Below are 26,501 nucleotides of genomic sequence, written 5' to 3'. Positions count from 1 at the left end.
ACAAATATTGCTTACTCTGCATCTAAAAAACTTGGTTTTCTCTTTTGCTCTCGGCGTTACTTTTCTTCCAAACAGCTGCTGACTTTGTATAAATCGCAAATCCGCCCTGCCATGGAATATTGTTCCCACATCTGGGGTTCCATTCAGAAGAGGGCAGTTAGGTTAATTAATGCTTCATCCCTAACAGAGTCTCTCCACTCGCTTTCTCATAGACGTACTGTTTCTGCTGCATGCCTTTTCTACAGATACTTCCATGGGCACTGTTCTTCTGAATTGGCTTCTATAATTCCCGCTCTCACTTTCAAAACAGTCCGAGCACGTGCCACCACCAGCCAACATCCATTTACTGTCCAACTTCAAACCCACAGAACCAACTTTTCATCTTCCTCATTTATTCATTCAACTGCCGTTTTCTGGAACAACCTTCCTTCATACGTATTTCCTGAAAATTACAATCTACAGAAGTTCAAGTCCAATGTCAACAAATATCTTGTTTTGTCTTCTCAACCTCCAACCCAAGCACGGTATTAAGTACTATAGGTTCTAATACCTCTCGTATTTGGGGTTCAGATAATAAAAAAAAAAAAAAAAAATCACCTTAATTGGCACAGAAATTTTCAACAAAATTAAACAGAATAGATCTTTAAAACAGAGGCCTCCCGACATTACAGTTTGTGGAATCTCTGGAAATATAGTACGTTTACACACCAAAATTACTGTAGAGTTAACTCTGGATGGGAAATCATTCAAAGTTGATGCCTTTGTGGCCCTAGATAGATTAAGTTTGCGATACCAACTAGTTAGGTTCAGATGTTTTATGGAAATTTTCATTTATTCTAGATGCCGGGAAAAGAATTTTAAAATCAGTACCATTTGGGATTTGCATAAGAGAAATAAGAGCGAGAGAACAAATTATGGGGGACCAAAAACCCGGTGTGGGAAAATTGACATCAAAACACATTATTCCACCCAACACAGAAACGGTTTTGACGGTTCAGTGTGCGAACACATTCCATCCAGGACAGTTGGTTCTTGTTGAGCCCAATTATAATCTTGTGAAACTCTTTAGACAAGTTGTCCAAAGACAGGAAGCTGGCTATTTTGATAGCCAACACATCATCTGAGCCTTTACACCTCACAGCGGGAATGGCATTGGCAAAAATTGAACATATTAATATGCGCTAGGTTAATTTTGCAGGTGGACAAAGGAGGGTTGAAAAGTCATCTCTTCTGACAATTGAAGATTTCGATCTGGATCACCTGACTGTTCACAAATGCCAAGAACTAGTTAAGCTATTAGATAAGTACAAAGATGTTTTTGTGAAATCACCTAGCCAATTGGGTCGATCCACCGTAGTGCAACATAGAATAAAATTGGAATCAAGTGTCCCGATCAGACAAATGGCTTATCGCACTCCCTATGCCTTAAGATCTCAGATGGAAGCTCAGATCAGTAAACTCTTGGATGCTAATATAATTGCACCTAGTTTCTCACCTTATTCAGCTCCCATTGTTAATGGTGAAGAAATGGGATGGCTCGTTACATTTTTGTGTTGACTTCCGTAAGCTTAACGCCTAAACTGTGGCAGATAACTTTCCAATACCTCAGATAACTGAAATCTTGGACATTCTGGGGAAAGCTCGTTATTATTCCTCTTTGGACCTTCAGTCCGGATTCTGGCAGATTCCTGTCCACCCTGCGGACAGACACAAAACAGCTTTTACAACCGGCCAAGCCTTGGACGAATTCAGAAGATTACCGTTCGGGTTAAAAAATAGTCCAGCAACATTCGTGATGGCCATGTCCATTGTCCTCCAAGACCTAAAAAAAGAATCCATTTTTTGCTACTTGGATGATATAATCGTTGCGAGTGCTGACCTTAAACCCACATGTCAAGATTAGAGACTGTCTTCCAACGCTTGTGACAATACGATCTTAAGCTCAAGCCATTCAAATGCGAATTTCTGAAGTAGGAGATAACTTATCTTGGACTTAGAGTCAGTTCAGACGGAGTTCTTCTGGATCCTGAGAATGTGGCGGCCATTAAAAATTGCTTGCCACCTAGGACTGTTAAGCAGGTGAGAAGATTCTTAGGAATGACTGGGTTTTATAGAAAATTTATTAGGGACTATGCAGAAATATCTCGTCCATTAACCAACCTCATGAAGAAAGATACTCCTTTTGTCTGGAATGAAGCGACACAGTCAGCATTTGAAAAACTGAAAACAACATTGATATCAGAACCGCTATTAATTTATCCAGACTTCTCTCAGATTTTCTATTTGAGTACGGATGCATCGGATTATGCGATTTCGGGGATTTTGTAACAGCAATCACAAGATGGCTCCAGGCAGCCAATTGCGTACACAGGCAGATTGCTGAAACAGGCTGAGAAGTCGTATAGCCCTGTGGAAAAAGAGAGCCTGGCTGTTGTATATTCGATCTCACAGTTCAGAGCTTACTTATATGCAAGAAAGTTTGTCATAATATCAGACAACGCAGCATTTAAATATCTACTTCAGTTAAAGAACCCAGTGCCTTTATTAACTCGATGGAATTTGATGCTGCAAGGTTACGATTTTTCAGTGGAGTACCGGCCGGGTCGTCTACACTCAAATGCAGATTTCTTATCTTGACCAGTACTAGAGGAGGAGGCAAAGCCTAAGTCACGCAGGAGAAATGTCACAAAGACAGTTGCACCATTATCAACTGAAATCACCCTAGAAGCATTAGTGATGCTGAAAAATGCCACTAAGGATCTGATGAGATCACTACAGAGGGGAGATGACAAATTAAATCCTCTAATCACACAACTGGAAGATAATACTCAATCTTCAGTGAAGATTCCAGATTCATACTATCTGATTGATGGAATACTATATCATTATACTCTTCCTGATGCAAGATCTACTAGAGAAGGGCCTCTAGAACAATTAGTTGTGCCACCTGCACTAAATTCTGAAATTATGAGTGCATGTTACGAACTCCCTCAGAGTGGTCATCTGGCATTTGACAAGACGTTACAAAGAATTCGGAAAGATTTCTTTTGGGTGAATATTTATAGTGACATCAAATTATGTGGACACCTGTGCTTCATGTTTGCAGAGAAGGGGATATAATCCAAAAGCAAAGGCAAACCTGATGCGTGTTCCTGCTGAGTCAGCACCTTGATACAGAGTGAGTATGGACATACTTGGACCATTACCCACCAGTTTAGATGGGGATAAATACCTTCTAGTAGTGGTGGATTGCTTCACAAGATATGCAAAAGTGATACCCTTGAAGACTCAAAAAGCTTAAGAGGTGGCAACTGCATTTATCAATTTCGTTGTGGCATGACATGGAATTCCACAAGTACTATTAACAGATCGCGGTAGTAATTTTTGTAGTGAGGTAATGAAGAACATTTACAAACGTCTTGGAATTAAGAAGCTTCAAAGCTTCTTAATTGCCCAAGTGGAACGTCTATATAAGACACTGGCAGCAATACTGTCACATGTGGTCAACACCACACAATCAGACAGGCATATTTGTGTACCACTAGCTGTTGCGGCTTATCATTCTGCTGTTCACTCATCTACACAGTAAACGCCTAATTATATGTTATACGGCTGAGATTTGGTTCTACCTCAACATATTTGGACGTTTCAAATTCAGCTGACTTACGCTTCTTTAGAACATTACTCTGAACAAATGGTAGCAAGAATGCAATGTACATATGATATAGTTGAACAACACCTTCAAGAAGCAGCAGAAAGTCAAGAACATTATCGTTCTGTAAAAGCTGTGGATAAGCAAATCAGGGTAGGCAGTGTAGTATACTTGCATATGCTGAAAGTTAGATCAGGTCAAACATGTTAGCTGGTACGTCAAAGTACTGGTCCTTATAGAGTGATAGCTCAAACATCCCCTGTAAATTATCAAATTCAGCACGTTTACAGGCCCAGAGATAAACAACTGGTTCATGTTGATAGACATTACTAAAGTAATGGATCGTAAACCTTTTCCAGAACACGTACCGAGCATTCTGAGGCTGATACACCCTACAAACCATCCATGGAACACACTAAGCCAAAGGAGGTGTATCAAGAGCCAGAAGAAGAAGAGCTATGGTTTGAAGCATACATGCCACCAACCAGGTTTCCAACAAGCCTACCGGTGTCCATTCTTCTGGCACTCTTGCCAAACGGAGGTGGGAAAGTACAGTCAGTAGTGAAACAAGATCAACAGACAGTCCCACCTGGTCGAAGGGAAGAGAGAGGTCACGCTCAGCTTATGCATCAGTATAACCTGCGTAGCAGAAGTTGAACCTCAAGTCCCTGTACCACTTCCCAAAAACAATGAGGTGACCATAATTCCTCAATCAACGACTGAGCCAGTTGTTCCCGAAGAAGTTCAAATACATGATGGAGATACATAACAGAATAACTCTGCTGTTACTGCAGATGCTGAGTCTCAACTAGCACAAACCTGTGCTCAAGGGGGAGCAGAAGCACCAGTGCCTCCCTCAGATAACCCAGGACTAGTGGAAAGATTCGTGGATTGGGTTACAGCTCCTGATACCGAATGAACTCCGGAACCAACTTCGGAACGAAATTGGGCTAACAATGGATATGATTATGTTATTAAGTTGATAGATGCATTAAAATTAGCTTATGGTTAACATCCAAGAATTAGGGTTTTCTTTTGTTGTGCTTACCGGCTTTACTTGGCACTGGACATCAAGAAGGTTACCTTAATGTAAAAATAAAAGGGGAAGGATCGATTTCATTAGACTCTGTCATTATGTTTTATCAGCAATTATGTTATTGGATCACTCAACGAGCACAGGGTATCAAAATGGTATAGGTAGAAACACAGAAAAGAGAATTTAGACTATCTTATCTTTATAGATCTCATGCCAAAACACGAATTACTTTAATGAATCTGAAAAAAAAAAAAAAAAAAAAAACAAGAGATTTAGTACCAGTATTTTATTCAAATATAACCTCTGAGCTAATACTATTACAGCAAATATTATTATTGAACAGACAATATTACTTTTCACCCACAAAATTTGTCTTAAGTATGTAAGGCCAAATGTCGAGAGGTAGAATGCAATTGGTTTGGGGCATAACCGGTAATCCCCTAGTTACTTTTTGTTCTCTCTCTCTCTCTCTCTCTCATCGTATATCAAAAAAAAAAAGTCAATTTCAAGAGAGAGGATCCAGAGTGGAAAAAGAAAAGGAAAATTATATATTCAGTTTTTTTTGGAAATGAGAAGAAGCAATTAGCCTGGGGACGGCTGGTTCCTCCCAGTCACTACTTGTTTTCATCATTTTTCTAAAGAAAAGAGTTAAGTGAAAAAGAGGTAACATTTGAATTGCAAGGTCAAGATAAGGGGTTCTTCTTCTTGTGCTATTTTGAAAAAAAAAAAAAAAAAAAACCTCAGTTTCACTCTGAGATAAGGATTTGAAACAATATGAATCAGATTTCTAGTTCCATAAATAATTTTTCGAATAAAACTTTATCTACTAATTAGAACTCTATCACATATGAAATCAAAGAGTTAGTGACATTGCATTAATGTAGGAAGGTCAAGACAGAACAAATACATAGTTAATATCAACTATAATGAAAAAAAAAAAAAAAACACAGAAACAAAATTGCTGAAGTATTGTACTCGTGCTTTCAAAAATCCAGACAGCTGTTTAAAAACATTGTGCTAATTAATGTAATCTGTGCCTATTTTTTTTTTTCAAAGTAAGCAAATGAAAAAAAGATAGCAAGGAAAAGTTTCTTTATTTGCCAAGACCAAGGAAGAACAAGGTCTTTGAAGCTATCAATAATAATTAGGTTGAAAGCCAGAAGAAATAAGAACCTGATTAATCTCCTACACCAACAAAGCTGTGAAAGAAATCAGTGCTGGAATGGAAAGTTCAACCAGTGTGAAGTTGGAATCATAAGATATGCCTACTCCACGAGGACATCCACTTAGGAAGAATCAGGATCCCACTTTAATCCCTAGCAAAGGCTATCGTCATTTGAGTCAATTCTATTGGTGCTGTTCATGTGACATGCAGTGCTGTGTACCCCAGAAAGTTATTTTCCTTGGAGAACAGAAGAACAGTGCAGTGACTCAACCTCTCAAGAAGGAAGGAACTATTTCAATAAAAACAATGAAATAAGTGCAAGGAAGCTGAACCTACTACCTTCATCACCACCAGAGAACAATCAACAGCAAATGTCGTAATTCTGAGGATCAGATAGACTTTTGAAGAATTAATGTTATGCAAACGAACTAGAATTGTATGTTAATGTGAATAACCTATTTCAATTATGAGTGCGTATATAAATGTTAATCTTAGTTTTGATATATGTTAACCTTATGTTTTTCCATAGTGGATTGTTTTTATAATATGTTTTATTATATGTTCGTTATTTCCTAAATGATAAGGACATATACTAATATTTTTTTATTGTTTCATGATCTACTCCTGGAAAGTCCGGAGAACTTTGTGAAAAAAATAATAATATGCACTTGTACCAAGAACTTAAACTGTGGAAGAAGAAAAGTAATACCATACTCCATCAATGAAAAGCAAGGAAAGAAGGAACTTTATGATCACGTCATGAAGAAATGGAGATGGTATTACACAAACTATCCATGAACATGTACATGTGCACAGGAACACATATTAATCAAATATTTATCACCTATGTTACTCAAGTGTCTACCACCTGTGTTAATCAAGTGTTTACCGCATGTATTATTGAAGTACAGCCAGGCCTCGCATAACACAAGTTCAATTAACATGTGTTTCAGTTACCACTATTTGAAAAAATTATACTTTTCATTTACACGATGCAAATTTCCAGTTAGCGCGACCTTTTTTTTTTTTTTTTTTTATGTAGGTTTAAAAAGATTTGAATTGCGTGTTAAGCTTACCGTGCGTCAAATGGGCATAAAACAAACGTTTGCTTGCTGCCCGCCTTGGCGTGTTCCATCAACCATTGGAAGAAGACGTTACTTGTTTGTCTCCCGCTAATAAAGTCAATGCAGACTTGCATTTAAAAATTAAAATTTTTAAATGAGCCAGATGAAAATGTTACCGTGAAGGAGATAACAGTAAAAGAATTAGATGAAATCTTTCGTATCGCAGAGAACCTCAAACAAAAGGTTTGGCGTTCTCTGCATTGTGTATTTTGTCAGAGGTTCCCATACTTTCTCGGTTCACGGCGCTCTTAGTGTCACAGTAATATTTTCGCGGCACACCTAGACCAAAAGAAATACCTAATGGTTCCGTTTAGGTCCAAACAACTTAATAAGAAATGTTGAAACTGCGAACTACCTCGAGCTAATAGTTCGTGTGGTGTCCGACAGCTGTCGAGTATTGCTGTTTGCCTCTAAAATTTAAAATATTCTGCGGTGCAGTTTGGGAACCGCTATTTTATGCAATAAACATTTAATTCCATAATTAGTTTCATTATATTTTATATTTGTATACAGTTAAAAAGTTATTTAAAAGGTATGTTTAAAATTCTTTATAAACATTCCACAAGGTCAAGGACTAATTATAATTTTTTCCTATTGATTATTATATTCGATTAACGCGTTTCCGTTTTGCGCGATGTGCTCGCGGGACGAATTAATCGAGGCCAGCCTGTACTTATCACATATATTATCGAAGTATTTATCACCTATGTTATTGAGTGTTTATCACATATGTTATTCAGTGATTCATGTGTTCTAATTATTCTCGATTAGCTTTCCTATGTTACACAAAGGTAATAGGCTAAGATCAACGTCAGCCTAACACCTTTACTTACTGTTGTTGTCCACATTTATGTTAATGTATAATATAGATATTGAGATTGATTAATAGTTTGTAAAGGAAGGAAGCAGATAAAAGTTCACTTCGATACCTTTCATTACCCATGATCAGAATTTCCTGGTTCCGAAACGCTTGTCCTGTATCCACAAAATTCTCGGCGGAGTAGGGGAGGATGTTAGACCGAGAGTTTTGGGATCGCCCAATAATCAGGCGGAATCTATGAACTGATGAATAGCTAATACAGTGCCTTAGGATATTTTAATTTATTAAAACGATGCTTCTTTAAAACTCTCCAGTCTACCCAAAATCAACTATTTTATTGTTAATATCATATCTCGGGAATCTGTAGGATAAAGTTATGAAACTATATCCATTTGGAACTTACATTTAATACAATAACGGAGGAGAAACTTATTTTCCAGGGAGAGAGAGTGTGTATGGTCTGATAATGCGCATTCCCTTGCCCTAGTTTTCTATCATTGCCCTCTCACCATCAAAGCGTATCATCTCAGTTCTCACTGGTACTAAAAAGGGCTTTTATTGCTACAGTGTGGGTGGGACGTTCAGTCATTTTCTTGGGATGATTATCAAAAATGGTAGTGTCCCTGCGAAATGGACATTCTTGGATGATTCTATCACTGTGACGTAGAACGAGATAAAGTTTGTATATAAAGGGGTTCTGGGAGGCACCAAGAGCAGAGGAGAGAGAGTTGGCTTCTCGCAGTTGAACAGCTAGACGGCGCAACAGTGGCGTAGTCAGAGAGAGAGACAAAGGCAAGATCAGAGGAGGAGGAGGAGGAGGAGAGACCGTTTAGCTTTTCAACCAGGGACTGGCAGGAGAGTGGAACGTCTTGTCTTCGGACGTCCAGATTCCTAACGATGTGAAGGGGAGGTTCTGCAGTCATGTATCGCTCCAGCCTTAAGAACGGCCGAGGAGAAACTGAGACAAAAGAAACATGGCTCAGAAGACGACACCCTAGTTCCAACCAGAGGGAAGGAGGTCTCACAATCTGTCCTGAAGCAAGAGATCTAACTGGTAAGCCATTATCTCATTCGTGTGAAAGTAAACCTCGTGAACATAACACAAACAGATACCATTTCTAATGCTTCCTTCCTAAATATTTAATCTGTGTTAATTTAATAATAAAAGGGAATTTCTCCCATGGTAGTTGGTACACAGAATCTTACAGCAAGGTGCTGTGGGAATAAGAAACAGGAGGGAGTGAGCCTGTTCACATTAGAACAGATGTAAGATGGTCTAAAGTGATGAGCACATCAAGAGCACTTTGCCTAAGGTTCTTCTGTTCCCAACCGTTCTGTTCTATGTTGAAGTTTTGTGAATTGAATTGTTTTGTGGATGTTGTAGCTTGTTAAACCAGAGCCAAACAATAAGTCTATTGAAGGAATAGTTCCAGTGATTACCAGAATCCAGTATGTTGTAAAGATGTTTTGGCCAATACATTATTGTTGTTATGAACAGAAACCTTGAAGCAATATATATATATATATATATACACGTAATTTTACTTTTACAAAAACCACTAGATGGAGTGTAAGTCTGTACGCATGCTTTCTTTTGTTAAAATAAATGTTGTTATGTGTTACATAATGTCTTATCCTCTCTGCCCATATTCTCATACACCAGCAGATATAAGTACGAACCTATTAAGGTAAGAGCGGGGGTCGGGTTGACACTTTGTGATCGTCCAACCAAACACAACACGAATCCGATGCCGCAGCGGTTAATTGCTAGAACAGCCTTTAATTTGCCGAGAGCACGGATTTTGTCCTAGCCCAACGATAATCTCATTTAGAACAATTATCATAGGAAAAGTAATATGGCCATAAGTCGAGGGGAAAAAACTAGAGAGAGAGAGAGAGAGAGAGAGAGAGACAGAGAGCGAACCCCTGACAAAAGTGTTCTGGCACGAGGGTGATGGTACCTGGGGGAGCATAGAAATAGACACTTGCATTTACAAATATTTAGAAGACAATTCCTTGGCAGTATGTTACATTAATGTGTGTAGCGAAGAAACAAGAGAATCCGTATAGAGTAACTGAAACGACCCATGATGATTTCATCGATTTTAAAAACGTTTGTCAGCATTATGGGAACAACTCAAAGACAAAAGATAATAAAAATGTAAAGTTAGGTGAAATAAAGATACTGAATGTTGAAAAATGTAGTCCCAGTGCATTCTTCTTAAAAACGTCATACGAGCAAGAGGACTAAAAAAAACGTGAGTAACAAGAGATGTCAGTTGTTGCAAGGTAAAACTATAGAAATGAAATCAGCATAAAACAAGAAGATAAGTTTTAGATAAAAAATTCAGATATCCTGGACCTGATTAAAAAAAAATCATATCCCTAACGCTACGAACCGTTTTATTTCAGCATTCAAACCTTAATTACATTATTTGTTTGTTTTTGTTACATTATTTGTTTCAAAATATATTTTCATTAATTAACAAAATATGCTATTTTTGTCTAAACTATTTCAAAATGTTAATTTTTTTTTGTACATTTCCTATATTAAAAGTGTCAACTGAAAAAACATAAATAAGAAAAGTGCGACTTGGTCATGGTATGGCCTCTATGGTAGTCATGGTAACACATTTGAAAATAATATTTATAAAATCTGTTAGAAAGGTTTATTGCACTTTATCAAGCTGGTAATTTTTTTCTTATCTATTATTAATGCACACAATTGAGATGAAACCTTATCTGTTTTCTTTGTTTTCACTTTTCTGAAAAATCATATTTTTTGAGTAGTCATTTTTTCATAGGCTGTGCGATATGAATGCCTTTTTATCATGACCAATGTTTGAAATTAATATTATATAATGAAATGGGGAAAAATATATCAGCAGGAAACATACTTTTGTGATTCCATTAAGTCTTCTATAACAGATATTAGTATTTTGTTGTCATCACAAGCTTTAATCACTCCCTTACATCCATCTGCCATTTAGTGTATCAGATTCTTGATATACTCTTTATTTAGTTCATGGTGCCGGGCATGAATAAATTTCTTGATGTTATCTTGCTTAATGGCTTTTTATCAGAAATTTTCTGTCCCATAACACTCCAGCAGTTTGAAATTTCTGGCCACGATAAGGATACTTTAGGTAAAGTTCATGCAAGACTGCATGAACTTTACCTAAAGATGACAGGCAGAATAGTCTGCTTTAAAATATTTGGGTAGTAGTCACCATTAACAGTACCATTTAGAAAATGATAAATTGGACTTACTCCACTCCTTTGTTCGTTATGCATCCCCGAAACTTTACTCCTATTAAATAGAATCAGTGTGATTCATTAGATAGATGCAAATGTACAATTTACCATCTGATCCATGGAAGTTAAATTTGGATTCATCAAAGAATAATACAGATTACCATTGCTATTGTCAAATTAGCCTTTGCTTTAGCCCAGAAATCCATAAAGAAATCATTTTTTCCTTATGGATTTTGTTAATAAGGACTTCTTACAAGGTTGACACGTTTTCAAACCACTTATCACAAGTCTTCATTGGACAGTTCTATCACTTGGATTTTACCCCAGTATGTTCTTTCCAGGAAAGAATTTTGGTCTGTGGTACTTGTGTGACAATTTTGGAGGCACAGACTCTTCAAAACTCTTTTCTGTTTTAGGCTGGTTACAGCCAACTTTTGGGTGCCTCTGCAGCCAGGTGGGCAGGAGCAGCAGTGCGTAGCACACACACTTCTTGATTAGACCGGGATTCGAGCCCGTGACCATGCGGAAAAGTCAGGGAATGACCACCGCATATCCCCGGAGCAGTATGGCCTTAGTTGCTAATACTCTTAAAAACCAAATAACAAACAAACAAACAAACAGCCAACTTTTGCAGTTTTTCGACCTCCCCCTACCAATAATTAAGTTTTTCATCCTTGGCATTAACTGCATGTTTGCCATACTGCTGCTGAATGGGAAGTGAAGGTAGATAGTAGCTTGTGGGGGGGGGGTACTTTTATAAACAAGATGATACGAAATTTTAGAAATCTTCAAGTACCGTGTTAATAGACTAGAAAAGAATAGCGAAAGCTTAAAAAGCGGTACTCACCTTGAAATTAATCTGCGATGGTTTACTTAGGTAGCGTGGTTAATGTTTAAGTTGAATTGTTAAATTGAAAAATTAAAAGGGAGGGAAGTAGGTAAAAGTTGACTGAGTTAAATGGGCGCAAGGAAACAGAAGTGTACACATCCAATCCTTGGTTGTCATCGAAATAAAAGAAAGAAGAATAATTAAAAACTATATAAGTGAATCCGGTGAAGCCAATAGTCTTTACGAGGACTTTCATTAGTTAAAGAACGTCTTCAGTTGGCAATGTGTGGGGAGAGAATGTGCATGGTATTTTAAGAATAAAAAATTATACTCTCGTGATGCCTTTTTTGACATGTGGGAACTTTAATCTCGAAAGGTTTCAAATTGGGGAAAGATTGAAGGGGAGTTTAGAATTTTGAGGTTAGAGTGGTGCTTGTACCATTCGATAACTAGAGCTTCATATTGAAGTATTCTGTAGCTGGATTTTAGTTTAATGATGGAAATGGCAGAATCGATGAGCATGTTGTGGTTGAGAGTCTGGGCATGAGTTGTAAGTTCTGTGACAGATTGGTTAGACGTGAGACTATGGAAACGGTAGTATGCACGGGTGTTGGATGTTTTTGATGAGCCAAATTTGGTAGTGGTACTTCCGATATAACATGTGTTGCAGATTGGTTGACAATTAATGAGGTATATAATATTATTAAGGTCGTTTGTAGAATGTTTGTGTGTGTCTTTATAGGTGCTGAAGAAGGATCCTAATTTGTTGTAGGTGGAAAAAACAAGGGAGATATCAGTGTTGTTAAATAGGCATCGGAACTGTCCTGCTAGTTCATGGTGGTAAGGGAGGACTATGCGGATGTTAGTTTTATTTTTGTCTTTGGTTGGGATGTTAGATTTAATTTTATTTTTAGCGTTAAGGATTGTATTTAAAATGAGTTGGTGGGGGTAACCTCTGGATATAAATTTGTCGGTAATATACTGTATTTCATTGTGAAGGTCGGTGGGTGAGAAACTGTACTTTAGTGCATTGTGAATTTGGTTATATAAAACTGCCTTTTTAGTGTTTAGAGGGTGAAGCAAAATGTAAGTATTTACCGGTGTTTGTATTTTTCCTGAAAATTTTCGTATTTAATTTTGTGCCTGTTATATAGATAGTGAGATTAAGGAAATTTATCTGATTGTTCTGTCCAATTTCAAGGGTGAATTTAAGTCTATCATGTACAGAGTTAAGTTTTACGAAGAGGTTATTAATAATGGATCTGTTGCCTACTACAAGAATGTCGTCGGCATAGCGCATGTATAATTTTAGTTCAGCGGGAAAGGGGTTTAGAATTTGGCTTTCAATGGCAGCTAGGTAGATTTCGGACAATGGGGCTGAAACCCCTAGTCCCATTGGTAAGCCATATATTTGTTGGAAGATTTTTTCATTGATTTTTTCATGTCTAAAGGCATCTAATAGAAGGGTGGTGGGTTCAAGGATGTGGTCTATAGAAAGGTAGTTACATTTTGTTATGGTATCGTCTGTTTCTAAGAACTTGCGTAAGGCTTGTAAAGTAAATGGAATATGGACATTTATGTAAAGAGAAGTAACGTCATAGAAAGCTAGGATGTTTGTATCGGATATTGTGATATTATTAATTTTTTGAAAAGCTTGATTGGTGTTATTGATCTTGAATGTGGAAAATTTAGTAAGGGGGGTTATAATTTTGAGGTCGAGGGTTTCCTGTGCGGACGTGCCTTTCTGCCGCTCTTGGAATAGAGAAGTTTTTTTCTGATTTATTTTCTGCTTTATTAGTTTAAATTGACATATTAACTTATTTCTAGAGTAGCTTTATATTCCTATTTACGGTACTTAAAGTTAAAATAACTTAGATAGAGATTTTGTAGGTATTACTTAGTATCGGAAAGGGTATCAAATCCACGTGTTTACCGTTCATAAACGGCCGCCATTGTTACGTGAAAATTAATCAGTAAAATCTATTAATCTTGTCGAACTTCATTGGCAATTAAATTGTAATTTTAACTATACATATAACCACTTAGGTTACGGAACATAAATAATTAGTAAAAATAAATAATTAATACATAACTTGATACAGAAGTTATATAAAGGGATTTCGTAGATAACACTCGTTACTGAAGCGCGATACAGCATATCCGGAATTCGATAGCATTAGCTTTGTATAGTATAGTGCATAATATAATATTGTCAATTAATCAGTACATCTATTAATCTTGTTAAACTTCATTGTCAATTAAATTGTACTTTTAACTATATATATATAACGACTTAGAGTAAAAACGTAACAAATAATTAATACATACTTGATACGGAAGTTATATAAAGGGAACTCGTAGATAACACTCGATACCGAAAAATAAATATAGCGTTATAACTGTGTTAAGATACAAGTTTAAGGTTTTAATTTTGTTCTGAAATTGTAATTTTATTGACATTTAAATCGAAATCATGACTCTGACCAGAGCAGCAAAGCAAAAGGCTCAAGCTAATGGGAGTGCTGTGACTCAGGGGAGAACTGAGGGGGGCGGTTGCCCCCTGAATCACGGCCTTTTAAGATGCACTGTTTGCTTGATGTTTGCGGAGCAATCGGGTACGGGACATGATACTGCCATGGGGGATGTCTTTGTGTGTGCACGATGCAAGGAGTGCAAGGAAATTAGGCGACAACTCTGCGTTGTTATGGGCCTATATGAGACCTTGAAGGACAGGGTGGATGCCCTCGAAGGAAGTAAATTGAGGGGCCCATCAAGCTCTCAGCTGCCCACATCAACACCAGAGCTTGGACTTGGTCATCTTGCAACACAGAGGCAGCCCCCAAGGCAGAATGCGCTGGTCCAACAGGAACTAGTAGTTGTTGGTGACTCAATTGTCAGGGAAACGGGGAACATGCTTTGTAAAAAGGATAGGTGGAACAGGACCAGGGTATGACTGCCAGGGGCAAAGGTTGATGACGTTGTAGAGCAGATCTTTTAAGGGCACAAAAGGTGATATAGTTGTACACGTTGGCACTAATGATATTAAGAGTAGGAGACCAGCGGAATTACTTAACAAGTACAGGTCACTGTTGAAAAAAAGCCGTGAAGTAGGGTTGAATTTGAAAGTGTCTGCAATTCTGCCCAGACACGATAGGAGGGAGTATATGATGAGAGCCTTGTCGATCAATTCGGCCCTGGAAAGATTGTGCAAGGCTGAAGGGGTAGAATTTTTTTCAGCCTGGACTGTACTTGTTAACAGGAGAGATTGCTTCTACAGGGATGGGATACACTTAAATAGAAAGGGTGCAAGAATATTTGCTGATGCTATCGAGGCAGTGTTAGGTGGGTCGGAAAACTGCTAGCTTGGGGGGAGACAAAGACTAATGGATTAACAGTAGCCACTGGCAGAGGTGAAAGAGATTCTTGCACTGCTTCTATTGGAATGAGCAGAAGCCTGAAAAACAAGATGCAGGATATTTCAGAGACTGCTGGAAGTCATTGCGGTACAAGTAAACACATGGGTTGTGTTAGGGTAGCTAAGAATATAAACGGGTGCATGTATACTTGCGTGTACACTAATGCTAGGAGTTTAGTAAATAAATTTGATGAATTTGAGGTATTACTCAAAACATCAAAGGCAGATATTGTTGGGATATCAGAGACGTGGTGTCACACAGATATAAGGAATGCAGAACTGGAATTTGGGGAGTACAACGTCTACAGAAAGGATAGACAGGATAGGAAGGGAGGAGGGGTTATGCTATTAGTTAAAAAACACATAAAATCCAAGGAAGTGAAGCCAGTTGACATTGCTGGACAGTGCAGTGTTGAGTCAGTTTGGTGTGACATAAGCATAGGTAAATCAAAATTGAGAGTAGGAGTGTGCTACAGGCCTAATGACTCTGATGAGTATAATAAGATACTGTACAGGGAAATAGAATGGGCCAGTAAATCAGAGAGTCTTATAATGGGGGATTTTAATTTCCCAGATATTGACTGGAATTTGTGGGTTGGTCACTCACACACTAGCAAGGCTTTTGTGGATTTATTGGATGATTGTTTTCTACACCAGCATGTTCGGGAGGCAACTAGAGGGAGTAATACTCTTGATCTGATTATCAGTAGTGATTCTTCATGCATTAGGAATCTGCAGATAAATGAACCACTGGGTGGCAGTGATCACAGTGTGCTGAAGTGGGATTTACTCAAGGAGGTAACTACCATCAGAGGTAAAGGGAAGGGTTTTTGCTTTCGTAAAGGCGACTATGATGGTCTGAGACAGTATTTAAATTCTATACAGTGGGACCAACTGATGATGTTACCAACAGCAAATTCAAAATGGGAAGCATTCAAGGAACTAATCTTGGAAGCTACCAGGCTTTACATACCAACCAAGAAATATTGTTCAAGGTTCAGGCCTAAATGGTTGTCAGATGAACTAATGAGACATATGGCAGAGAAGAAAAATGCATGGGATACATACAAATTAATGGGTGACGTGGAAGCCTATGATAGATATAAGTTGGTCTGTAACCAAGTCACAAAGGAGATTAGGCAGGCAAAGGCAGATTATGAGAAATCCTTGGCAAAGGATGCAAAGAAAAACAGAAAAGAGTTCTTTACCTATTTAAACTCAAGAAGGAAAGGGATGAATCAGATTGGTCCCCTGGATGTTGATGGTTCAACAGTTGAGGATCCAGCTCAGGTGGCTAACAATCTAAACGAGTATTTTGCATCTACATTCACACATGAGGAATTATTCAGGAAGGGGAATGTCCGTAGGTGAAGTAAACATTGGCAGTGAGCTAGATGATTTTCTAATAACTGAGAGGAAAGTGGAGGAGAAATTGTTGAGGATAAACATAAAAAAGGCACCCGGGGTGGATGGGATCTATCCAGTTATATTAAAGGAGGCAGCAAAGGAAGTAAGCAAACCCCTAGCCATAATTATGAGAGCTTCTTTGGACTCAGGGGAGGTACCCATGGACTGGAGATGTGCAAATGTAACCCCAATTCACAAAGGAGGATCAAAGGCTGACACAAGTAATTATAGACCTGTTAGTTTAACTTCGGTTCCAGGAAAATTAATGGAGGCACTGGTTAAAGAAGCACTGCAGGATCATCTGGACAAGAATTCAGTTATAGCTCAGACACAGCATGGGTTTGTTAAGGGCAGGTCTTGTCTGACCAATTTGATTGGATACTATGATGTAGTCACAAAAGAACTGGATGCAGGGAATAACTTTGATATTATATATTTGGATCTTAGAAAGGCTTTTGATACTGTTGCGCATGGAAGACTGCTGCACAAATTGGAGAAGTGTGGCATTCGAGGCAAATTGCTGCTATGGATAAAGGGATGTTTGAGTGGCAGAAGACAGAGAGTGGTAATCAATGGACACTGCTCAACGTGGACTAATGTTATTAGTGGAGTTCCTCAGGGTTCAGTGTTGGGTCCATTGTTGTTTTCTGTATTTATAAATGATATTGATGATGGTGTATAAGGCTTAATGTCCAAGTTTGCAGACGATACAAAGGTTGGCAGGGTTGTTAAGGACACTACTGATACTATGCTGCTGCAACAGGATCTGGAAAGGTTGAGCAGATGGGCTGAGAGGTGGCAAATGAAGTTTAACATTGACAAATGTAAAGTACTACATATGGGAAACAGTAACCCCAGATCAACGTATCAACTCTGTGGTACTACGCTGACAGTGGTAGAGAATGAAAAGGACCTGGGGGTAATTGTGCAGGCAGATATGAAGTTCTCTGAGCAGTGCAGACGAGCTGCAAGAGTAGCTCATGGTGTCTTGTCAATGATATACAGGAATTTTTCTAGCAGGGACAGGGATGTGATTATTCCCTTGTATAAGGCATTGGTCTGGCCACACCTTGAGTACTGTATACAGGTCTGGAGGCCTCATTTCAAGAAGGATGTAGAGCTGCTGGAACGAGTACAGAGAAGGGCAACAAGATTAGTGAATGGAACAAAGGGTTGCTCTTACGAAGAAAGGCTTAAGTTTTGCAAATTACAGAGCCTGGAGACTAGGCATCGCCGAGGTGATCTGATAGAGTTGTACAGGGCTTTGAATGGCTTGAGCCTGCTCAATGCCGATGGGATTCTTCCTCTTGCTCAGAATAATCACCTGAGAGGGCATAAATTCAAATTGGGGAAGGACGGATGTCGGATAGATGTGCGGAAATTCGCCTTTAGCCAGCGGGCAGTTGGTTTGTGGAATAGACTTCCATCGCTTGTTGTGGAAGTTGATAGCCTAAACAAATTTAAGGCTCAGCTGGACAGGTATTTCGAACGAATTGAGGGGTGAAATGGGAGTAGTGGTTGTTTTTTTTTTTTTTTTTGGCTGATGCTGAATAAGCTTGCTTTCTTGCATCATATGCCTCTGCTAATGCTAATAATTTAGACCAGGAAGGAGGATAAATTAGCGAAAGCTGAATTGCTATATGATACAATTGGTCTTAAAGGGTGGTCTGCTTTGTGTAACTTGATAATCCCAAACATGTGGGGGAGGATGTTATTGCGGATTCCAATTTGCTGTAGTGTGGAAAGGTTGATTTCCTTATTTTGCCTGAGTTTCCTGAGAATTATGTCGAGTTTATTTTTGAGTCTTACGATGTTATGGTTTTTTACATTTATGTATGTGTTTGGGTCTGCTAAGATGGATTCCAATTTTTCGGTGTAGATGTCTTTATCTATTATAACAATCGTGTCACCTTTATCGGCTTTTTGTTTACTGAGTTTGTGTAAATCCATAAGCTGTTGTTTTTTTATATTAGAGCAGGAAGAAAGTTTGGTATTAATAATACTATTTGTTTGGTGCATTAGACGCCATTTATCGGGATGATGTTCGAGTTTGGACTGGAGTTCAACAATGCAGTCTTTTATAGGGTAATGTTGATTTTTGATGGCAAAATTAAAGCCATATTCCAGGCCAGAAAGTTCAGCGGGTGTAAAAGATCTGGAAGAGAGGTTAACGGTGGTGATTTTTGCAGGGGAACGAGTCGTGAGGGAATTCCATTTTTTATCATGTCTTTGTATTATTTCTTGGTTGGTAGCATTAATACGTATATTGTTTTTGTTGGTGAACTCGATCCAGTCATGAGGGGTCATTTCTTTTTTAAGGTAAAATCTGAGTTGGTGTATACTATTTAAAAGGCTATATTTTTTATTATATCTCTTCCTGATTTCTTCACGGATGATCATAATAGATGTGCGGTGTACGATAAGTGGATATTTTTTTGCAATTATTTTTAGGAAAAAGGCGGGCAAATTTGGGGATGATATTGTGGCGGAGACATTTTTTTAAAAAGGCAATGTGTAACTTATTGGAAAAAAATTTAATGAATGTGCTGGTTAGTTGAGTTTTTTTATGATTATTAGACATGTCTAAAGGCATCGGGGAGAATAAGGAATGTGAAAAAATTAAAATTAAAATTGGAGGAACGGTGCAGATAAGGTGTCGATTATTACTGTTAAAAATATCTTATTAAATTTGACAATACGAAATTTTAGAAATCTTCAAGTACCGTGTTAATAGACTAGAAAAGAATAGCGAAAGCTTAAAAAGCAGTACTCACCTTAAAATTAATCTGCGATGGTTTACTTAGGTAGCGTGGTTAATGTTTAAGTTGAATTGTTAAATTGAAAAATTAAAAGGGAGGGAAGTAGGTAAAAGTTGACTGAGTTAAATGGGCGCAAGGAAACAGAAGTGTACACATCCAATCCTTGGTTGTCATCGAAATAAAAGAAAGAAGAATAATTAAAAACTATATAAGTGAATCCGGTGAAGCCAATAGTCTTTACGAGGACTTTCATTAGTTAAAGAACGTCTTCAGTTGGCAATGTGTGGGGAGAGAATGTGCATGGTATTTTAAGAATAAAAAATTATACTCTCGTGATGCCTTTTTTGACATGTGGGAACTTTAATCTCGAAAGGTTTCAAATTGGGGAAAGATTGAAGGAGAGTTTAGAATTTTGAGGTTAGAGTGGTGCTTGTACCATTCGATAACTAGAGCTTCATATTGAAGTATTCTGTAGCTGGATTTTAGTTTAATGATGGAAATGGCAGAATCGATGAGCATGTTGTGGTTGAGAGTCTGGGCATGAGTTGTAAGTTCTGTGACAGATTGGTTAGACGTGAGACTATGGAAATGGTAGTATGCACGGGTGTTGGATGTTTTTGATGAGCCAAATTTGGTAGTGGTACTTCCGATATAACATGTGTTGCAGTTTGGTTGACAATTAATGAGGTATATAATATTATTAAGGTCGTTTGTAGAATATTTGTGTGTGTCTTTATAGGTGCTGAAGAAGGATCCTAATTTGTTGTAGGTGGAAAAAACAAGGGAGATATCAGTGTTGTTAAATAGGCGTCGGAACTGTCCGACGATGCAATACCTAACCATTCTAATATTACAGAATGATGATGCAGTTTGTGGTCACCACTGTAGGTACAATTTAAAAATGCACTAATGGTAATTAATCCGAAGTGTCAGAAAGTGCAAGATGACAAGGTTTTACAAAATCCTTAATTATTTTAATATGTGATTATTTTATAAAATCTTGCCAATTTATGACACTCACCTTTATCAAACCAAATGCAGATATACTCATATAAGGACAGTACACACACAATTTTAAACCTTGCAAGTTGATCGCTTAGCCATCATTTGTTGATGTGAGAACAGGTGAAAATGGGAGGGGAAAGGAAACATTGCTATTAGTGGGAAGCAAGTGGCTTCCCACTTTATTGTGGGAAGCCATTTGCTCATTATGTCGACACAAGTCCTCATATTTAATTTGTGTAGAAACATAATGTGTTGAAAAGCCCATGCATTTGAAATGTTTGCTGGTAGTAGCATTTTACAAATATTATTGAACCAAAATGTTTTAATGGCCAAAGCTTTGGCCATGAGTGTTTAAGGTTAATATTGGCTCTTTTTTTACCCATGAAAAACGTTTTGTGAGCGTTGCATAACCACTTAGTTCTGATTGTGAAGATTCCAAATGAAACAATAGATGCTAATACTCTCTTTTTATAGTTGATTATAAAAATTATTAGTAGATGCTCAGTAACTTGGAGTTACGAATTTTGCTGCTTTTCTAGTTAAAATAAGTTCTGTACAAACAAAATTTCAAAAACACAGCAGACCTTATTAATACTTATAGCTTCATCTATATTCTTCAATATGTATTATACTATATTTGTAAAATAATAAGAGGAGTTTACCTCAATATAGTACGTAGAACACTTCTGTATGATATTCTCCAGAAATTAAAACTTAACAGTACATTAGAGTAAAATATAAATAATTAAAAACCAATTTAACGCAATTAAAAAGAATCTAACGAAAATATTCAAAACGATTTTTCATTATTTTGAATTTTTGTTAGATTCTTTTTAATTGCGTTAAATTGATGTTTAATTGTTTTAATTTGATTTGAATTGTGTTAAATTGGTTTTTAATTATTTAATTATTTTATATTTTACTCTAATGTACCAGTAAGTTGTCGTTTTTTTTTTTTTTTTTCTTCTTTTTTTCCGTTTTAATTTCTGGAGAGTATCATACGGAAGTGTTCTATGTACTATATTGAGGTAAACTCCTCTTATTATTTTACAAATATTAATATCAACGTACAACATATTGAGTAATACAGCTCTGATTCATACTATCTAAGTATTATACTATATATATATACAGGGTGCCTCAAATATATTGGTACAAACGTTTAGGGGAGGTAGGCAACATCTAAAGGAATGTGAATCACATAGAAACCCATAACCGGAAACGTCACTGTAAGTCGGTACACGGCGCTGTTCATCAGTTCGCAAGAGGAAAAATTTTTGGTTTACTCATTCAAGCAGTAGTCGCCGCACAAAGAGCATGCATCGATATACGAACTGTGAGCTGGCAGCCATGCACCTAGTGTATGGATTAGCAGAGGACAATGGACGAGCTGCTCAACGAATTTATGGAGAACGCTTCCCAGACAGACATGTACCGGACCACCGTTTGTTTGTGCGTGTGCATCAAAATTTGTGCGATTATGGGTCATTTAGAGGTAACAGAAGTAGTGCGGGCAGACCACGTTCAATGCAAACTCCCGCCATGGAAGAAAGTGTGTTGAATGCTGTCCAGAATAATCCTACTACCAGCACATGTGCCGTTGCCTCTGCCTTAGGAGTGTCTCGTTGCAGTGTACAGCATGTCTGGCACGATTCCTTACACCCCTTTCATCTCCAAAGGGTTCACTTACTGCTCCCCTAAGATCGTCCTGTACATGTGGTTTTTGTGCAGTGGTTGCTCCAAGAAAGTGGTCAAGACTTGAATTTTCCAGCCTATGTTTTGTTCACGGATGAGGCTTATTTCACTCGGTAAGGCTTATTCAATCAGCACAATGCTCATGTGTGGGCTCACGACAACCCACATGGTGTGCGCTCCCATGCGGCACAACATCGCTTCGCAATAAATGTGTGGGCAGGTATGGTCGGTGACTGCTTAGTCGGCCCATACCTGTTACCATCCCACATGAACTCCACTAAATATTGGATCTTCCTTGAACAAGTTCTACCAGGGTTACTTGATGATGTTCCAGCAAATGTGAGATGCAACGTAACATGACGGGGTGCCTGCCCATTATGGAAGGTGTGTTTGTGACCATTTGAACAGGCGTTTTGGACGTCGATGGATTGGCCATGGTGGACCCGTTTTCCTGGCCCCCAAGCTCACCTGATTTATTGACCTTTGATTTCTTTCTGTGGGGGGGGGGGGTCCTCAAATCTATCTTGTATGAATCGCCTGTTGAGAAGGAAATGGATCTCGGGGCGAGACTCGTCTGCGCTGCTGCTACTGCCAAAGAAACTCCAGGAATGTTCGACTGTGTCTGCCAATCCATGCCATATCGCGTCTCATGGTGGAACCTTCGAGCATTTGTTGTAACATCATGAAATGCATCCATCTCGTACTCCATTGTTAATATTATGTCAAATAAATGTTTGCCACTAATTACTGTCTTGTGTCATTTCTGCTTCTTGTGCCTCTGCTACTACTTTCCTGTGATGTTTCCGGTTATGGATTCCTATGCAATTCACATTCCTTTAGATGTTATCTACCTCCCCTAAACGTTTGTACCAATATTTTTGAGACACCCTGTATATTTTTTTTATTAAAACTCCAAATGCAAGAGGTATCAGAACCTATAGTACATAGTATAAATAAATAAATTTTCTGTTTATACTCTGGGGCGACCAAATGGTCAGAGGAGTTTACAAGATACACAGAATACAAGAAACAGCACCGTGTTCAGCAGTCATGGGCTTGAACCCTGGTCACTCAAGGCATGTGTATCATGCTTAGTACCAAGTTGAAGGTTGAGAAGGCAGAAGATACTTGAGATTAGATTTAATTTTTGTAGGTTTGAAAAATACACGTGAAGGAAGGTAAGGACTTACTTGTAAAAAGGCAATGCAGCCTTTTCACAAATAAGTGTCCCACTGAAAGGAAAGTTCTTTTCTTGGCACCAAGAAAACTACTTTAATACACGCTGGTATAGGTCTGGATAACTTGCACTTCTCTTTTGTTTCTTGCTGTTCAGCATGTGTCCAAAGTCCTTATTTTCTAGAGAACATAATAGTAGGAATCTCAATTTCAGCAGCAAATACTGACTTTTCCACTTATTACTCTACAGAAAACAGTACTTGCAAGTATGTTTCATGTCAGATATCACAGATCATGTAATTTGTTAAAATGAGTTAGACTTTGTGAACATCGTGTGAAATGTTAAAAAATGTACTGCTGTTGTGCTTTGCTCACTTCTGCTTAGATTCAGCTCACACAAAAACATTTTGTGTTGACCATGTTTTAATAGACAAGTTATAGAGAATGTCACCAAATGCATTTTGAGTTAAGAATTTTATATGGAGGTTTTGACAGAAAATTGTCGGAGCTTGTGGATGTTTGAGTTAGAATATGCTGTATATATTTATCTTTTAAGATTTATTTTGTATGTTATATAAATGAAACCTGTAATTTTTTTTTTTCTTTTTCCCCACCCATCTTTTGCAGAAAAAGTTAGCCAGTGCACACATTCAAGAGTTCAGAAAAGCTGCAAGAAGTGCCAGAAACACAGTTGAATGTATCTTCACAAAATAAAACCATTGAGTTTAAACATTACTAATCCATTTCTGTTATCATGTATATTTTAGGAGCCATGTTTCATGGTTGTGTATTTTAACATAAAAGTCAGGTTTTTTTTTTTTTTTTTTTTTGTACCAGGTCAATATATTAGCTGAACAAGTTTTGTGTTATTATTATAATCATGACTTCACCAAAAAAGGGGGAAAAATAATGAATAACAAAATTACTACACCCAATAGCAACCTTAGCAACCTCATGCTTTGAACCCAGAAATGAGATAAAGTGATTTGAGATTTCAAAGACCAACTTAAATAAATATAAAGGAAAGGGTGATTCTTTCAATTTTGCAAGCAATCATAACAGAAGGGAAAGAGTATCGCATTTGAAGTAACATCAGATGTCATACTTGGAAATCAGAATAAATTTGTTTACATGAAAACTCTGTAAAAGGGTTTCATGAAAGGAAACCTCATATTGGGGTTTCCTTTCATGATTGTACAGAAAACTAAATAAACTTCCCAAAAACCATTAGAAGTTACCAGATTATTATTAACTTGAAGCCTAATTATTGATTTTTACATTTGTGGCTGATGTAGCAAAAGCCATGGGATTCTTTGCACTGTATGACACCGATTTCATTCAGCTATTATTTCAGTACTAATAAACAACTCAGTCCTACTGTAAGTAGTTTTTTTTTTTGCACAGAAAAGTATTTGAACTTTAGTAACAAGCATGGATTAAAGGTTGTGAAGACAGAAGATACTTATTAGCATTAGACTTGGATTTCTGTAGATTGCAATTTTCAGAAAATACATGTGAAGGAAGGATGCTGACTGGTTGCTGCACATGTTGGGCTGTTTTGGAAGAGAGAGGGGGAATTGTGGAAGGCAATTCAGAATAGCAGGGCCAATGGAAATCTGTAGAAAAGGAATGTGCAAGCAGGCAGACAGAATATCTATGAGACAAGTGGAGCGACTTTGTAAGAGATAAGTTGTTAGTTAACCTGATTGGCCTCTATTGGATCGAGCCTAGAAGCCTGAGCGAGGTGTGCCCAGATGTGGAAACAATATTGAATGGTAGGGTGGATATGAGATTTGTACAGAGTGAAGTTATTTAGAAGAAAAGTAACACAGAGAGCAAGAGAGAGAAAACCCAATTTTTTAGATGCAGAGAAACAATATTCATGTGTTTATGACAAGAGAGAGAGTAAAGTCAGGGTAATCCCTAATACAGATATGTGATCTTGTCTAGAAATCTGAGCATCATTGAAGATAAGCATAGGACCAGAAGAATCTTGTTGCAAGATATAAGATAGGACTGAATTTTAGAAGGATTGAAATTAACTAAGCTAACTTTGCCTCATTGGAGAATTACCTGGAAATCACCATTTAAGGAATTGGTGGTGGACATTTAAAAAAATGAAGCCAGTTTGTGCAGGAGCAAGGTTTCTCTAATTGGAAGGTGGAATGTAACATGTTATCATCAGAAAACTATGGATAGGATTTTCAGTGAGTGAAAGAAGGTCATTATTATACAAGAGGAAAAAGAGTGGCAGAAAGAACTGAAAGTTGGGGAACACCAACATTAGTGGAAATGGTAGAGAACCTTCTACTGGAGAGAAAACTGAATATACCCACTTTCAAAAAACCAGTCTGCAAACAAATAAGATGGAAGCTTCTTTAGAAGAGCTTTATGCCAAATGCAATCAAAAGCCTTAGAAATGTAAAGAGCAACTGCTTCACCAAACTTTTCCTTTGATTTTGTCAAATAGATAGGTAACATAAGCCAAGATACCATCGATGGATTGACACTAGCAGAATCGATACTGCCGATCAGTGATCAGATAGATGGAAGGTATTGTGATAATTTAGGAGTTGGCAGTTGATGGATTTTTCTATTACTTTGGAAAGAGAAGAGGTAAGGGCGTTGTGGTGATAATTGGATGGGAGGTATTTGTCACCCTTTTTTAGGAACTGGCTTGATATAAGCAAATTTCCAAGCAGAAGGAAACACACCAATGGAATAATAAAGTGTAAGAAGGTGACCAAAAAGAAGAACAAGCTCAGCAGTACAGGTTTTGAGAGTAGAGAATTACAATCAGGACCTGGAGCTTTCTTGGGATTAAAATTGTTCAAAATTCTTCTGACATACTTTTGACAAGACTACAGGGGACATTGAGTGGAGTGTACTGGGAACGGAAGGAAGTGGTTTACCAAGTTTGGCAATACAAGATTTACAATAGTAGGACAATAGTAAGTTGGCTTTATCTTTAGGTGAGGCAATAGGCCCATCAGGTTTTAACAGAGGTGTGAGTATAGATGGGAAAAAGTTGTAACCAATAGTTTTGGCAAGAGACAACATGCCTGTTGGACAAGAAGCACATTAAGTTTCCACTGATAGCCTATTCAAAATCCAGTTTGGATTGGTTAATAACTGCTTTTCAGTCGTGAGCTTTAGTGTAGGT

General features: G+C 37.7%; 1 protein-coding gene across 1 annotated transcript in view; it reads left to right on the top strand.

Moving 5' to 3' along the window:
• The window catches only part of Det (baculoviral IAP repeat containing deterin), a 113,330-nt gene extending 89,249 nt beyond the window's left edge, over nt 1–24,081 (top strand). Inside the window, exon 4 of the mRNA XM_090377096.1 lies at nt 23,966–24,081. Coding sequence (XP_090233222.1) covers nt 23,966–24,052 — 87 coding nt within the window. The 3' untranslated portion in view covers nt 24,053–24,081. The remainder of the gene's footprint in view (nt 1–23,965) is intronic.
• The last annotated feature ends 2,420 nt before the right edge of the window (nt 24,082–26,501 follow it).

The sequence above is a fragment of the Mastigoproctus giganteus genome, chromosome 7 (assembly GCF_048544385.1).
Source record: "Mastigoproctus giganteus isolate SK-2022 chromosome 7, ASM4854438v1, whole genome shotgun sequence".
NCBI lineage: Eukaryota > Metazoa > Arthropoda > Arachnida > Uropygi > Thelyphonidae > Mastigoproctus > Mastigoproctus giganteus.
Note: the sequence above shows the minus strand (reverse complement) of the source record. Positions and strands in the feature narration are given on the sequence as shown.